The 12991-nt window shown below is 41.2% G+C and overlaps 2 protein-coding genes across 6 annotated transcripts; both read right to left on the bottom strand.

The window, feature by feature from the left end:
- LOC6536489 (zinc finger protein 239) lies at positions 1 to 2174 on the bottom strand. The gene is made up of 4 exons (XM_002097031.4): positions 1936 to 2174; positions 672 to 1880; positions 259 to 608; positions 1 to 194 (listed from the first exon to the last, which is right to left on the bottom strand). The coding sequence occupies exons 1-4, from the start codon at positions 2113 to 2115 to the stop codon at positions 38 to 40; spliced, it is 1896 nt and encodes a 631-aa protein (XP_002097067.1). The 5' UTR covers positions 2116 to 2174; the 3' UTR covers positions 1 to 37.
- Positions 2175 to 2657: 483 nt separating this feature from the next.
- On the bottom strand, positions 2658 to 12399 carry LOC6536490 (bestrophin-2). Of its 5 annotated transcripts, none has more exons than XM_015192277.2 (8): positions 12001 to 12399; positions 8165 to 8377; positions 7024 to 7134; positions 6020 to 6776; positions 5574 to 5960; positions 4116 to 4773; positions 3949 to 3993; positions 2658 to 3268 (listed from the first exon to the last, which is right to left on the bottom strand). In XM_015192277.2, the coding sequence occupies exons 2-8, from the start codon at positions 8233 to 8235 to the stop codon at positions 2943 to 2945; spliced, it is 2355 nt and encodes a 784-aa protein (XP_015047763.1). In that variant the 5' UTR covers positions 8236 to 8377; positions 12001 to 12399; the 3' UTR covers positions 2658 to 2942. The 5 variants fall into 5 exon arrangements, with proteins under 5 accessions (XP_015047763.1, XP_015047761.1, XP_039232847.1 ...); XM_015192275.2 differs by having other exon boundaries at positions 5718 to 5960; positions 12001 to 12398; XM_039376913.1 differs by lacking the exon at positions 12001 to 12399 and adding an exon at positions 11863 to 11881.
- Positions 12400 to 12991: the final 592 nt, after the last annotated feature.

Here is a 12991-nt window from a genome sequence, read left to right on the forward strand (position 1 = left end):
TTTTAAGTGAGTATCTAATTCAAGTTTATTTAAATACTTAGGAGTAATCAAGCTCCTCAACCAACTCGTAGAGGATGGCACCATCGGTGTCTTTCGTTGGAGATTCATTGTCATTATCTTGCTTTTTGGGCGGAACATTTGGCCTACTACCCTTTACTTTGGAAGGTCCTGCGGGTGTTTTTAAAAGCTTGGACCTGGTTAACAATAGAATGGGGTAATTAATAAGCCGCAGAGTTATAATCTAACGTTGTTACATACGCCTTTGTCAGTTCGTCCAGCATTGGAAGAAGTGTGGAACGTGTCACTCCGCGCGCTTCCTCTTCGGCCAGTTCCTTGGGATGCGCCTGGCGTTTGTGTGATCGACAATTGGAGCCATTGGCGAAGTCTCTACCGCAAAAGTTGCACTTGTACGGCCGGATGCCGGTGTGAAGGATGAGATGTGCCTTTAGCGTTTTGCTTCGCTTGAACGACGAACCGCATACTTCACACTTAAATTGTCGTGTATCTGAGTGCACCAGTTTGTGCTTGTTGAATGTGCGACGGGTTTTTAGCTTCAAACCGCATACAGTGCACTCGTAGATCTCGGCACTGTGCGTATCTAAATGGATCTGAGAAAAGTATATGTAACCAGTTAATCTAATTGTACTGAGTTAAAGTGTATGACAACATACCTTTAACCTCGCATTGTTTTTAAAGCGTCGTTTGCACTCTGGACACTCGAAGGGACACTCATCTGTGTGCACAAGCTTGTGGTCCTTCAGTCCAGTAATGTAGTTAAAGCTCTTACCGCAGAGGTCGCAGACATAGGGCTTTATTTGGTTATGGATGCCTTCTATATGCCGCTTGAGTGTTCCCGGGGTGGTGAAGCGCTTCTCGCAGTGTGGACAGGAGTTATCTGTCTTTGCTTTGACTCGGACATGGGTTCGGTGGTGGGAGTGCAGCTGGGCGACTGTTGGAAAGCGTAGTTTGCACTGATTGCACTCTAACTGTGGCAGATCCTCGGCCACTGTGTTATGAACCTCTTCCATGTGACGCTTGTAGGCTTTGGGTTTCTTATATGGCTTTTTGCAAATATTGCACTTATACATGGCCGGTTCCTGGGGTATTTCATCCTCCTCATCGGTCACATGCTCTGGGGAAATATCATCCTGGGTATCCTCGTTTGATTCCATGGATTCTGCGGTGTCTTTCGTTTCCTCAGGTTCTTTTTGCGGATCGTGCTGCACTATTTCATATGTTTCCATGTTGAAATCTGAAACTTGGCTTTCCTCTATAATCTGCGACTCCTCGATATACCGTTCCTCTGTCATGTGATCCACTTCCACTAAGGAATCTGAAGCGTCATGGGGCTCCACATCTTCCTCCACAGCTTCAATCCCTTCTCCCACAGTATCAATCTCTTCCTCCACAGTTTCAACCTCTTCCTCCGCCAGGTCTTCCACCTCTTCTTCTAAGACCTCGTCTTCTATACCAGAAATTTGCATTTCTTCGACAATATGTTCCTCTTTGAGAAATTCTTGTTTTTCCTGAAGACATTGTTCTGCCACCAACAAATTTGGTATCATTAGGATTTCACCTTCCATTCTACTGGAGGTAACTGTTTCGCAGACTATTGGCTGTTCCTCACTGATGAATTCATCCTCATTCTGGAGAAGATTTGCTTCCACTGCGCCGACCATTATATGCTTCCATCCATCGGTGGTTACTCCGCACTCTCCTCGAATTCGCTCATAATCCATCAAAGGATCAGGTTTTAACGACTGCAATTTGCTGAAAAGGATCTGCACTTTGCGAACCCTCTCGGAAAACTCGATGAGGCAGTCCATCAATGTGAAGCATTCGGCACACAGGAAATTGCTTAGCTCATCCTCCCTTTTGATCTGAAAGGCATACTCTTAGTGTTCTGTTTGGAATATGTAAATTTATGGCAGTTACATCGACCCAAAAGTATTTGCCAATGGTCATGGCCATTGTGCTCGTCCAGCAGTTTTGTTTCGCCTCCCTGAAGAACACATTTTGGTTGGTCGGATGGTCCTTGGAACACAGGCGACACCATTGGTGCCAAATTGTTGAATCTCTTTTGGCGGCTTGTGTTTCTGCGATAATAACCGACATAATCAGAAAACATCGAAAATATACTTTCGTTTTGTTTTGATTAACAGCCCTGGCTTGCAAATATACCAGGGCTGGAAACTACGCAAGCAAACGGGGCTGCGCACTGTTCCATTGATTACAGTTCACGAACCACAGGTTCCGGAACTACAGAGCCATAATTGAAATGAACTGCTTTTATTTATTAATAAAATCTTTTAATTTTTCATTTCATCTTTATTTAGTCTTTTGTTTGGTTTTCAGCAGCCGTTTAACATATTATATTTAAAACTCTACAGCTTTTCTCTAAAAATACGTATATTTTTGAGATTCCATTGATTGAATCATTAAAATTTGAAAAAAATTCAAAAAAAAAAGAATATCCATAAAGATATATATATATATATAGAATTTGTTAAAATAATTTTTGGCCAAATTTTCGCATTTTTTTAAGGAGTATTTGTAAGTTATATACCATACCTTTATATACTTAAAATTTGAATTTAATATTTTCGGAAACAATCAACAAAAACCTGCCCATTTAAAAGAATAAAAACAAAACGTGATCAATTTACAAAATAACTTATATTTGTAAAATTCAAAAACTTTCTACTTAGATATTAGTATTTGTGTTATTAACTGCGTTAATTAGGTCCATCATCACTCGAGCTCGTTTTAGACTTTATGAGCATTCTTAAACTGTCCATTACTTTGCGTATGTCCAGTGTCAGCGGCATATACGTCTAGTATATGTATATAGTATAGATAATTTAGCTTAGCAGCTTAGGTGAACTAAATAATGCGCTAGACTTAAACTAGGTAAGTGTACGAAACAAAATACTAGGTGTCCTTCAACTGCCGTTGATGGCGTCCTCCGACTTCATCGTCGAATTGGAGAATTGATCTCCGCCGGCCAGAAGATCGGCACTGGATGCAACTGGTTGCAGCTGCGCCTGTTGCACTGCCACGTTCACTGGGACCATTGGCACCAACGGCACAGCCGTGGCCTCCATTCCGGGAGCGGTGCTAATGGTTCTGGCCAGATTCTTCTGCTGGCGCATCAGTTTCTCCTTCTCGCGTTCCGCCTTCAGCTTGTCGAAGTCATCGCCCTCGTCCTCGGGCTGCGCAGCCGGATGGCCCAGCAGATCCGTGGAGGACCTCAGGTCCATGTTCTCCACTGGAAACACAGATGGCAAATGTCAGGAAAGTACATGCATTGGTAAGAAGAATTATTGAAATAATACGCAACGTGCAACGTCTACGAAATGGCTAGGACTAATGCTAGGCGGGTACCAATATGAAGTTGGAGTTACGGGCTCATGGCTACCTACTTGACCAGCCAGGAACCTTTTCTGCGATCAAACATAGCGCAAATTATTTAATTTTAAGGGCCAAGCTGGGGTAAGTACTCAACAAGTGGGCATCGATTTCAAAAAACTCATGCCAATGGTTTGAAAATTAAATAAAACTAAATAAAAAGTTTAAGACATAGGTAGGAAAAGATTCGTGTTTTAGGAAGGTTGTTTTTTGTAGAAATAAAATACAAAAGAAAAACGTTACCATCAAACAAGCATTAATGATTTAATTTACTGGGTAGTAATTAGTAATAGTTTAATTTTCGTTTGTAAAATAGTTTCAAATAAAAATATTTAAAAGTACACAACAATACTTTAAAGTGTTTCGGTCAGTTTTCCATTATAAATAAATTATAAAAAATGAACAAATCGGTTACCAATTACATTTCAACAAAATTCAACAAAAATAATATTGTAATAGGGGTAAACCAGCAACGATTACGTAGAAGAGCAAGCTAAAATATTCGAACAAGTTAATACGGCCAATGGATGTGAACTTTACCGGGCGTGACGAACCACCTGAAAACCTGCGGTGCATCGGGCCTCTCTTTAAAAGTTCCCGAATTTGTTGAAAATGAAGATACACAAATGTTAAAAATGAGTTTAAGAAGCGGTTGGGCGCTCTAACACATCCGCCGATTGGGATGGCAAATGAGATGAGTGACTCACCTGTCTCGCGGCTGGCGGCCTTTTGAGGATCGTATAGGGACTTGGAGCTCTCGCCCACTGGGGAACTGGGTGCAGTGGCTGCATTGGACAGGAGCAGAGGACTGCCACCCGCAGGAGCCGAAGTACTGAGCAGGGCATCCACTCCGCCAGGTGGATATAGAGTGGGCTCGTACTGGGACTGGGCACGATTGTATGAGGGCGGACGTGATGGGATGTCCACCGGTTCCGAGTGGGCCGGTGGTGGCTGCAGCGGTCCAGAGGTGCCAGCTCCCGACGACGTTTGTGCGAATATGTCCATGACATTGGGACGCGGTTCATTGGCTCGCATGGATGTTATGGTGGCCTGTTCGTCCACCTCCTCGATCACCTGCTGCGTAATCCTAAGACTACCAGCTGGTTTTCCGGCCGAAGTAGCCGATCCTACAACTGCGCCCGATAGACTCGCCGAACTGGCGCTGGCCGGGAACTTGTAGGGCTGATCCTGACTGGGCGTGGCCGATCCCGGTCTGCTATCGTCGCGGCTCAGGAAACGCTTGAGGGCCGAGGCCACCGTGTTCACCCGGGATAGAGTGCCCGAAACGCTGACCAGCGAAGGCGAGGAATCCAGGCGCATTTTGCCATTTCCAGCTGAGAAGTGTATGCCACTGGCATCATCAGCCTAGTTTTGGAAAAACAAATCACCACGTTAGACATATATTTAGATGGGAGTTAGTAGATAGATTGTGCTTGTTTTAGTTCCGCTGTGCCCGGATTACTCGAAACCATTTAGTGCTCTACAGTCAGTGCAGCAGAAAGCATTTGAAAGTCGTGCAGTGCGAAGTGCAGTTAAAGGCTTAGGCTGTGGACAGATCCTTTAGACAATTAGAATCAAAAGTTAGTATTCACATTCTTAAAGCATAGAGAGACACAAACACCATTCTTAATTTATGGTTAGACTGGAGATAGGCACAGTAATATAAGTATTGGGGTATAAACTAAGTAATAATAAACTGGATACGTAAGAAAGTAAAAATAATATAAAATGTGTTAGAATACAATCGATTTATATTACAATATGAGTACAAAAAGTTTACATTTTAAAGAGTTATTAAGAACCTTCGATAAGATAGTTCAAAATGTAAATAAATAATACTGAAATAAACAACAGAACATTACTGTGCCTGCTCCTAATTTTAATACACATTCTGTACATCTAGATTATATTGAATATATACCAAGCACCGCTGTAACTCAGAATGCCAATGAGCGAATTGTGATCCCACAAAAGCAATGTTTCTTCGTGTTGAACAAGAAAAAGAGGTTAGAAATTTTAAATTTTGATTTGGTATTGGATTTGGATTTAGTTTCGACTTGGATCAGATCGCAGGACGAGGGGATGATGAATTTTGTTAACCGATTGAGTGTCTGGTGCCAATGCTTCGTAACGCTATGGAATGCAGCCAACGTTTTGATTCTAACCTCCTCATCTGGCGAGCCCTTGGGAAAATCATAAGTAACGGTTTGGACGCCGGAGTCCGCACCCGGAACTTGAGCTTGACCCGTAACCGGGATCGGGATTTTCGCGTCCGCAGCGGCGGCGGGATCACCATTAGCATTACCAACCATTTCATCGATCCGAACGGACGACATTGTCGATGGCATGGCCGCATTCTTGGGCACCTCGATCTTGGCAGTGGACGGCTCTGGATGATTCTCCCGGAATCTCTCGGCAGCTATTGTGTAGGGCAGCTCGTTGGGGAACACCTCGTCCCAGTACTGATCCTTCAGCAGCTCCGGATGGTCGTGGTGCATCTCGTCGACGATCAGATACGACACCTGCAGATTGCGATCTACCATCCAGTTGACCTAAGGTATACATTTTATTGGTTTCTTCACAAAACTATTAAATAAGTTCTAAGGCGTACCTCGAAATCATCATCGTCCTCGCCAAATGGATTGATCAGCGACTCGGCCACCTTGAGCCAACCCATGTAGAAGAAGAACTGCAGAGTTGTGAATACTGGAAAGTATAGATCCACCTTGTTCAGGTATGTGGTATTGCCCACCACCTTGCCATCTGTCCATTGCTGACCCATGCAGCAGGTAAGGAAGTACGAATATACCGCCAGGGTCACCACTTGGGTGTACACCAGGGGCACACTGATAGTATCGTAGCTGATAAGCAGTCCACACTGACCACGAAACTTGTTGAGCTCATCGATAATGGTCTTCACCGCAAAATCATCACGAATGCGACCTTCCTTTCTGGCCCTAGTTATGATACTGGCAGCCCAAACGATGGGCAGCCAGTGCTTCGATGGTCTGGGAAAGGCCTTGTTCATGGTCTCGATGATGGTCTTTTCATTGTCATTGAGCAGACCCGCTTCCACCAGATTATTGAGGCCGGGAAAACGCTTCTTCACCCTCGGCGAAACATTCGCCAGGACCATAGTCAAGCAAAGGCACACATATCGCATGATGGTTCGCCTCATCATGCGTCCTCGCTCATCCTGGCCGTGGACATTCGAGCTGACAAAGACGGCAATGGGATCTGGCCAGGGTATGGAGGTGTACTGGTTCCACCAACGGGTCATCACAATCGATACATAGAAACCCAGGACGAAGGACAGGGGGATGAGTTCTCTGTAGCTATCACAGTACTGAACAATGGCCTCAAAGGTTCTGAAAGAAAATGCGATATTAGTTAGATACTTAAGACAAGATCAGAGAAGTATAACTGCATACATATAAAGTGTGTGATATTTAGCATCAGCTAGTTTTATTAACACCGTTTATGAAGTTGTCATAGCTATTTTTAGTTATTTATTTTCAATAGAATTTAAGTAACTTTAAAACTAATATTTACATTTTCATATTATTTAAAGAAGTTAAAACTTCTCCCTTGATTTCTTATTGTAGTGCTACTCACTCTTTTTGTCCAGGGTTGAGGCCAAAGCGATACACCATATTGATCGCATAGTAGATGGTCAAGAAGGCCAGAAGATCTAGCCAAACCAGTTTGTAAATGCTTCCTCGCCATCTGAAAAGGGGGGAAATGAGTATTGAACCTTTAAATTTCCAATTACTATTATTACTGCGATTCCTCCACATCAGCCTATAAAAATAGAGCGAACACGTCAAACTAATCAGCATATACCGACCCTTATCAGGCAATAATAATAATTTCTGCTACGGATTCGTTCCAGAATCCCCACTTGATATTCGAATCTGGCTATGTACATTTGACCAGCGGCACTGTGTCTGAGGATGATATGTCATGGCGAATCTAACCTGCTGATATGGGCCGATTATTTTGGCCACTTGTTGTTGACACACGAAACGTCATAAAGTATACTTGTAGCCCTCGAAATATAAACATTGTTTGCAGAAATGTGCGCTCGACTTGACATGACGTGCAGACGATATTTATAAAGCTTATCAGGCGAATAAAGCGTGATATTGTGAACAATCAAACGATATCTTATAGCCAAGAAAAGGTACTTTGGTGGAAGCAATAACAATATTATATGGTTATTTTTGGGAAATTTTAAAACAAGCATTCTATGGCAGGTCCAGTGAATCATGAGGGGAGATATCCATTGACCACGGGTAATTGACCATTATTGGGCGTTATAAACAGCAGCTCAATTAGATCATCAACTATTCAGCTGGCAGCCCCATAGATTACAATCCATATCAGCAATAAACGTATGGGGGAAATGCGTAGGGATAGAACTCTACCCCCACATTATTAAATTATAATTCAGACAACAAGCCGTGACAGATGTCAGAGTTATGACTACACGGGTCTAGATTACACACAATATATACGTAGATGAGGAGCTGGAGGGTCAGACTGTGGTGGCAATTGCAGTTTGCCATATGAAGGAAAGTGGAAAGTTATATAATTTGCAATTGCTGCACTTGTGTTGCTCTGCTGATTATCCCAACCAATTCTCCGAAGTATGTCAATGGTCTATAATTAGCAAACCAGCTAACAATTTCGCACGTTACTTGCATAGCATATAGATGATATTGGGTGAAGTACATAAGACCTAAACTTCACTCACCTGAGCAGCAATTTGAGAAAACAGCCAAAGCCGCGACAAGTGGCCACTTCACCTGTGTACGTAATTGTCATTGTTCTCTCCTATTTTAATTCCACCTCCAATTTAGTTTGTTTGCGGTGCTCTTTTACAGCTGAGATTGTTGTTCTTCTTTTCGACTGTCTTATCGCGTCTCGCACATCGTTGTTTGTCGAAAATGAAAGTTCCACTCTTCACCTGAAATGATATCAGATAGAACAGAATTTTTTTTATAGAACACGGGGTTATGTAATTACAGAGCAATTACTCATGGCAGTACCAGGAATCGGAGACAACCTGTACGGTAATGCAATTTGAAATTCTAAAATCGATATTTTTTCACAATTAGACATGCGACGAAGCCGATGAAGGAAACTCGCGGCACGGAAAACAATTGAAATGCATTTAACATTTAACAGAAATGCAACAGCTTCGGGCTGATTATATTAATTGCCGCCATTTATATAGACGATGCCACAAAAACCCAGATGCATGTTCAGATACTTCTGTGTATATAAATGTATCTGAAAACGAGCTCAGCTAAAATACATTCAACTTTGCGTGTGGGCGATGTCAAAGTCACCGTTTGAGTGGATGTGCGTTTGGGCGGTCTCCATTTAATTTTGAGAGGTGTCTGTGGGGGTCAGCTTCCAACGATTAGATACCAATTAAGCAAGCAAACAAACTCTGAATTACACATCGAATGCCGTTTAGATGCCATTAGTATTGAATTTTTCGGGAAATAGCAGGGGAACTACATTATGTAATGAAGCCAAGATGAGCTCACTGAGTTTGTTTTTCTCCATATATATAAAGTAATGAATTTCCGACCTAAAAGCGAGACTGAAAAATGCGAGAATTTCTGCGAACCGGTGAGCTAATGATCTAAAATCACACCACGAACTCGGCTCCGAGCTCAAATTATATTACCAAGACCATTCCGACCATGTGCCATGTGATCCCGGCCTTTCTGGTGGGGCGAACATGACATCATGAATCGGTCTGTTTACTTTAGAGGGGATCGCTATAGGTATGCTGGGCGATCGTAAGTTATACACAGAAGCGAATTATACAAAGATCATAGTAATTTAGTATTAGTATTTACTGAAAATTCAAACGTATATCGTTACATAGAAAGATACGATTGCAATATTCATATCTGCATTGATAAGCAATCATAATCAACTTTAAATCGTAATAGTTGATATAAATATAAATAATATATTCTTCTCTGTGTATGCTCGTGTTCAATTTGATATATTTCTCTCATGAGTGTAAACCTTCAAAAAAACAATAAAGTGACGTGGTTTGCTAACTACTAGTTCGGCTTTGATTAGATAGTCAAGGTAGCTCATCGTTTTTAAGGGTTTATTTTATAATATTTTAAATAAGATTTTTAAAGTCTGTTGATTTATCACTCCCTTGTGATCACTTGTTGCTGAAATAGCAAATGTCTGGGTAAACAAAGAGCAATGCGATAGGAACGAGACTTTCAACTGGATATGTAGTAGGTATAAACCAAATAAGCTAATTTATCGTATATATACGAGTATAAACGAAGTAAGCAAGTAAACAGAAATAATTCTGTAGATTAAATAAACAGAGTCAATCCTTTTTGTGAGAGTATTGTAAAGCAAAAATATTTCATAGCTTCAGATATTTTCATGTTTTTATGCGTATTTTAGCTAATATTTTGACCGCAGCTGTAAAAAACGATCGCAGTAAATAATTTACTGATGCCAAAAGCAACAAAGGCGACTCATTATTTATTGTTTCCATGCGTGTCGCTTTCAAATCGTTGTGCTCAGAGGCTTACCCTTCCCCTTCGGTACAGGGTACTGCCCAGGCCGAACCCTTCTCGGATATTTATCAACCCAAAGTGGCGCTCAAAGTGATAAAGAATCCAGTGCCATTTTGCTGATTCCTTTGTCGCAGACAATTGTTTATTGAGCAAACTTTTCGATGCGCTGGCTTCACCAGAACTGACCTCTTCTCTGGGTTTTCATATGAGGGCTGCAATATTTGCAGTTTGGAATTTCAGCGTCAACATCGTTGACCTATAAAGTCAAATATATCGGTCATGTTTACGGACTGGCCACCATTATCTTTTCCATTAGCATAACTTTCAATATTTGTTACACTGATTCTAGACTGACGACAACATTCGAATCCAAATCACCGAGGTTAATGACTTTTTCGACGAACACTTGGCTGCCGACTTTCGAGAGTTGTCAGTGGGCCAGAAAGGCGCGTGGCTAAATTTAAATTATTCTCAACCGAGAGCTCATTGCATTTTATTAAAATTCTTGGCATTGTAGACGCTTTGAGTGGGAAGAAATGGCAAATTCGGCTGGCAGACAGTAGAAAGTAGTGGAAGTAGGTACTTGAATGTTACGAAACATAAAGCAAATAATTCTTACAAAAATAATACTTCATATGCACAGTGGTTACACATTGAAAATATAGTTAATTTTCAATCAATGCAGCTTTAGATTTATTAAAATATATTTATACCCGTTACTCGTAGAGTAAAAGGGTATACTAGATTCGTTGAAAAGTATGTAACAGGCAGAAGGAAGCGTATCCGACCATATAAAGTATATATATTCTTGATCAGGATCAGTAGCCGAGTCGATCTGGCCATGTCCGTCTGTCCGTCCGTCTGTCCGTCTGTCCGTCTGTCCGTATGAACGTCGAGATCTCAGGAACTACAAAAGCTAGAAAGTTGAGATTAAGTATACAGACTCCAGGGACATAGACGCAGCGCAAGTTTGTCGATTCATGTTGCCACGCCCACTCTAACGCCCACAAACCGCCCAAAACTGCCACGCCCACATTTTTGAAAAATGTTTTGATATTTTTTCATTTTTGTATTGGTCTTGTAAATTTCTATCGATTTGCAAAAAAACTTTTTGCCACGCCCACTCTAACGCCCACAAACCGCCCAAAGCTGCTACGCCCACACTTTTGAAAAATGTTTTGAAATTTTTTCATTTTTGTATTGGTCTTGTAAATTTCTATCGATTTGCCAAAAAACTTTTTGCCACGCCCACTCTAACGCCCACAAACCGCCCAAAGCTGCTACTCCCACACTTTTGAAAAATGTTTTGATATTTTTTCATTTTTGTATTAGTCTTGTAAATTTCTATCGATTTGCCAAAAAACTTTCTGCCACGCCCACTATAACGCCTACAAACCGCCAAAAACTGTGTTTAAGACTCTCCTTCTCCCTTCCACTAGCTGAGTAACGGGTATCAGATAGTCGGGGAACTCGACTATAGCGTTCTCTCTTGTTTTGTTTATATTTACGTTTTCATTCACAATTTTGCTTATCGTTTTTTTCCAAAGGTACGGCTTGATAATAATTATAATTTCGAGCAGCACAATCTGATTGAATTATTTGAATATAATCATAAGTTATTTTCTGTGGGCCTAATTGTTAGAGCAATAAATTATTAAATATTCCCGCTATGATTTATGATTTTTCCGCTTGGCAATTGTGTTATCTTCACCGCAGCTTATTAATATATTAATAGTTTTCTTTTGGTCACCCGAGTAATTTGCGTAGAGATTGCAATTGCAAAGCCAAATCGGATGAGTCACGGGATACGATACATATAGCATATCTACGGTATATACCCTATATAACGAAAGGGCTTTGTGTGGATTTGAGTTGAATTTACTTTGCTGTGATGTTGACCAATTTTTGCGAGCTGCAATCGATTTTAAACTCATTCGTGGCGCGTTTGAAAACTGATTTTAGTTGCTATTCCTGGCGGTGCACTGTTATTAAATCGCTCCATGGCCACTTACACACTTACATTTATTTGTGCATGTTGTTGCTGAGGCGGTTGTTGTTACTTTGATTCACGGCACGCAAGCGGTAACAACAATAAAGTTAACAAATTGGCAGGTAGCAAAAAAACAGAGGTAGAAGGGCTAGAGCAAACACACTAACATGGGTTTATGTGCGAGTATTTTCTTCACTTTACGCCTTTATGCTTCACTATTTTACGTCTTCGTTGCCGCCGAACTTCTTACACAAACACAAACAGTCGCACTCGCACACACTTAAACACAAATACATGGACACAAAGACAGAGCGGCCATTCAACGAAAACCGAAATCGCGTTCTTATGCTTTTCCGAATCTGGCTAGGTGCCCTTTTGTACCACTTCCTTGGCCACTTCCGCGCTCAACGACCGCCAATGTGAAACTGAGACCAACGCCATGCGAAAACCGTACAGCTGTGCTGAAAGTGAGTGCGAAATTCGCGGAGAGAGCGAAAAGAGAGAACAACTGGTTCTGAGATAAGCCGAGCGCAGGAGCGAACTCGATGAAGTGGGGGTGGGCGCCGGATGCAAGTTATATTAAGAGGAAATAAACATCGAGATGAATCATCAAATAATATGGAGTTAGCTTTGAGTAATGTTATATTGTATATTGAAACATCTACAATTTATCATATATTTATTGTAATAATTATGTATGTTGATTCACCTTTCATTAGCTGCGCGACTCACCTCAAATTTTACCTGCGTTCTCTAAAAGTATTGCATACTTTTGGGCCTTCTGTGCATACGAGATGCACTTTTTTTTTACCCCTAAAATATTTCTCCCCTGTGATGTTAAGATACAATATTATGATGTACGGATTCTTCACTTAATAAATAAAACGAAAAAAAAAAAAAAACTTTTTTTTTATAGTAATAATAATTTTATTTATTAAGGCATACGGGGAAATCTTGGAGCCCCTTTGTGTCCTTCTTTTCAGGTGCACTTTGTTTCATGGAAATCTGTACTACAAATATT

This window comes from Drosophila yakuba, chromosome 3R (genome assembly GCF_016746365.2).
Source record: "Drosophila yakuba strain Tai18E2 chromosome 3R, Prin_Dyak_Tai18E2_2.1, whole genome shotgun sequence".
Classification (NCBI taxonomy): Eukaryota; Metazoa; Arthropoda; class Insecta; order Diptera; family Drosophilidae; genus Drosophila; species Drosophila yakuba.